This window comes from Antedon mediterranea, chromosome 5 (assembly GCF_964355755.1).
Source record: "Antedon mediterranea chromosome 5, ecAntMedi1.1, whole genome shotgun sequence".
Classification (NCBI taxonomy): domain Eukaryota; kingdom Metazoa; phylum Echinodermata; class Crinoidea; order Comatulida; family Antedonidae; genus Antedon; species Antedon mediterranea.
In genome coordinates, this window is record NC_092674.1 from 19,577,822 (window position 1) to 19,581,053 (window position 3,232).

General features: G+C 34.6%; 1 protein-coding gene across 1 annotated transcript; it reads right to left on the reverse strand.

The window, feature by feature from the left end:
* Positions 1–1,130: 1,130 nt before the first annotated feature.
* LOC140049780 (uncharacterized) lies at positions 1,131–2,669 on the reverse strand. The gene has a single exon (XM_072094729.1). It carries the CDS (start codon positions 2,667–2,669, stop codon positions 1,131–1,133), a length of 1,539 nt encoding a protein of 512 aa, XP_071950830.1.
* Positions 2,670–3,232: the final 563 nt, after the last annotated feature.

Here is a 3,232-nt window from a genome sequence, read left to right on the forward strand (position 1 = left end):
ACCAAAATATACACGTCGGTAGACTCGTGACAGGAATTTCAGTGTGCGCACGTGTTGCGATGCAGTGTGATACTGATTTAGAATTAGAAATCGTTAAACGCGTATCCTGCGAATTTGTGAAGGAAAAGTTTTCTTTATTAGAACTTTGTAACGACAGTGATTTGGTAAGTAAATTTCTTTTTCTTGTTATTCTCATTTTAGTAATTAAGTGTTTTTTTTTTTTTTTTTTTTTTTTTTTTTTTTTTTTTTTTTTTTTTTTTTTTTTTTTATAGGAACTTGTTCTGTGTAGTAAGAAGCTAGGAATTAACAGAGCATGGTACTTGATCGACTGACTAGTAGGCATTTGTATAGCCTTGCTGGAACAAACTGTTTGGTGACATTGGATAAATAAAATATTTAAACAAGGAAGAGGAGAGATTACAATATTTATATTGGATAGGATAAAATAAAAATACAGTCAACACTACGCATGTCTTTTGTTGTTGTTGTTGTCGTCGTCATCGTCGTCGTCTACGTTAAGAAACAGACAAGTATATAATATTATAAACAAGTACGGTGTATACATTTATTTCTCGTAAAACAAAATTATGATAAAGAAAATAATTATTTACAAAAATAAATTTGAAACGGTAACGATATAAGAATTCAAAAGGAAAAAATATTTAAATTAAAATTACAAAATATATTTACTTTATCTACAAAAAATAGAAACGGTATCGACTTTATAAACTTTATAAACAAAATTGAAAATGTATAAAAAATATTTACATTAAAACTTGAAATATAATTTGCTTAAACTACAAAAAAGGAAACGGTAACGACATAAGAATTCAAATGTAAAAAAATATTTAAATTAAAAATACAAAATATATTTACTTAATCTACTAACAGAGAAACGGTACCGACTTTATAAACAAAATTAAAAGAAAATTTGATTAAAAACATGTATAAAAATATTTACATTAAAACTACAAATATAATTTGCTTAAGCTACAAAAAAGAAAACGAATTTATAAAGGAAATTGAGTGCATGAAATTACATAAAAAGTAACAATTAATTATTTATATATAAAAAAAAAAAAGTAAGTTATATTTTAAAAGAAAAAAGAGATGAAATTTATTGCAGTGATTTACCAAACATAACCGTAAGGAACTGTACGATAATTTTCGATAATAATTCTTTTATCGTACACGATTCGATAGTCTTTAGTCGATGTTTCGTTGACTATCTTACGTGTTTTTGGCTTGCGCGTTATGCGATTCTTCTCAACTGTCTTAATTGTATTAGGACCAATACCTCTTACCATATTGGAGACGGTGTCAAAGTTAATTTTCTGAGCGTTTGTAAAATTAAGGGTAAAACCTTTAACTTTACAAACGGTCTTCCCTGTATCCAATTTATAGGCGTAGTTCTTAGCCCCCCCAGAAACAAAGGACTCGATGTACTTACCGTCTTTAGGGTCGACCTCGGTCGTTAACTGACCCAAGTAGTCGCCCAGGGGAGGGTCCCACAACCCGGGTTTTGACACGTAGATTACACTGTCGGTATCGTAATACAGGACACGTTCCTGTAATTTCTCCAACAGTTCGTATAATTTTAAACGCGCTAGCGCAGTGGTAAATGCGGCAATGACAACGTTAACCTTTCGGTTAACTTCAACAAATTGTTCCTCGTCTTCGTATTTTATTTCAGCCAAATCATCATTAACAAAATTTAGATCATGAACGACTACCCGTGGGTTCGATAAAATATCGTAAACCTCGTTAGGATCTTGCGTATATTTAATTCTCGTGAGATTTTCACGCTGACCAAATTTACCCCAAAAACTATTTAGCATTAATTTGGCCAGAGATCGAAGCCCAGGATTGTACGCAATGTCGTCATGATTCAAGTCGATACCTTCTACGGTTCGATAGTCCGAAATATATTTTTGTTTATCTTCGGGCGTTTTACACCATTCAGGCCAACCCGAAGCTTCTTGTTTCAATTTTAAAAATGTGTTAATGTAAGAGGCAAATAGACCGGACGAGGGAGAATCTGCAGAGTACGCGCTTTTATTTTTAAAGTGCCATACTACGTGAACTTTACGTATCTCGTACCCAACCTCCACGGCTTTAGCGACCTCGATCGTTGCCCAAGAACCTGTAAATTCTCTATCTGTACCAGAATGATTGCAAGCGGTTTGTTGTTGAGAATCGACGCATGTTCTACAGAGAGCAAACATTAATTTACCGTTTGATCTATAAGGTAAGACTGGATGGAATAAATTTTTAGGCGCTTCGATAGTACACTTTATCAAACCGAAATACTCGTTGATATCTGTGGACATGTCTTTGCGATCATCGATTTCAGGATGTCCTACGGGGTAGGTACCGTATTTATTTACATAAGGGTACAATGAAGTATAATCGATGTAATTAATTTCTTCACCCGGTTTTACCTTATAGAACAAACAACTGGCATTAGTCCTCCCACCGAAAAACGCGTCTCTTGGATTCAAAGTTTGCCTAATGAAAGGAACTTTGGAGACGATAGATTTAATGTTAGGGGCCAGCGATTGTTTGATCCGTTTCCATTCGTGTTCCCAAATTTCGACGTACTCAAAATCTGGAAATTGCTCCTTCAGAAACCGTGTTTTCTTGCTTGTTTTGACAAAGCATTCCAACATGGCTTCGTTAGTGAAGGGGTTAATGGAATCGGATCTATAACATTCTTGGCACCCGTGGAACAAACAGCCCATAAATTCAAAAATAATTTTGTTTTCTAAACATGCGCCGTCGACAAAGTAAGGCCCAAACATTTTTTCCCCTCCATTTCTCGCATGATGGATAAAGACCCCCCTTTTATGCGACTCGTAGCACAGCCATTCCATGCTAGAGTGAGAATGGTTAACGGTTGTCATATACCCTGATGGTGGAAATAAAGCGATGGAGGATGGTTTTAAAAAATTTCTAGAAAAGACGTGATTACACGCCGAGGCAATTGTCATTAAATTATTTGAAAAGGGGTCAACGCCTCCGAGTAGAGGGTTTTTCGGCGATGTAGTTACTTTCAAAAAAAGATGCCTAAAAGTAAGACAACACTTTCTGAGAATATCCACATCGCTGATGCAATACTCGACGAGTTCTTTTTGGAGATTGAAAATTTGATTAGTTTCAATTTTCTGATTATACCATTTAAAGAATGATTCTCGGCCTGAAGTAGTCATTTTATCGGGGGAATAGGTGGAAG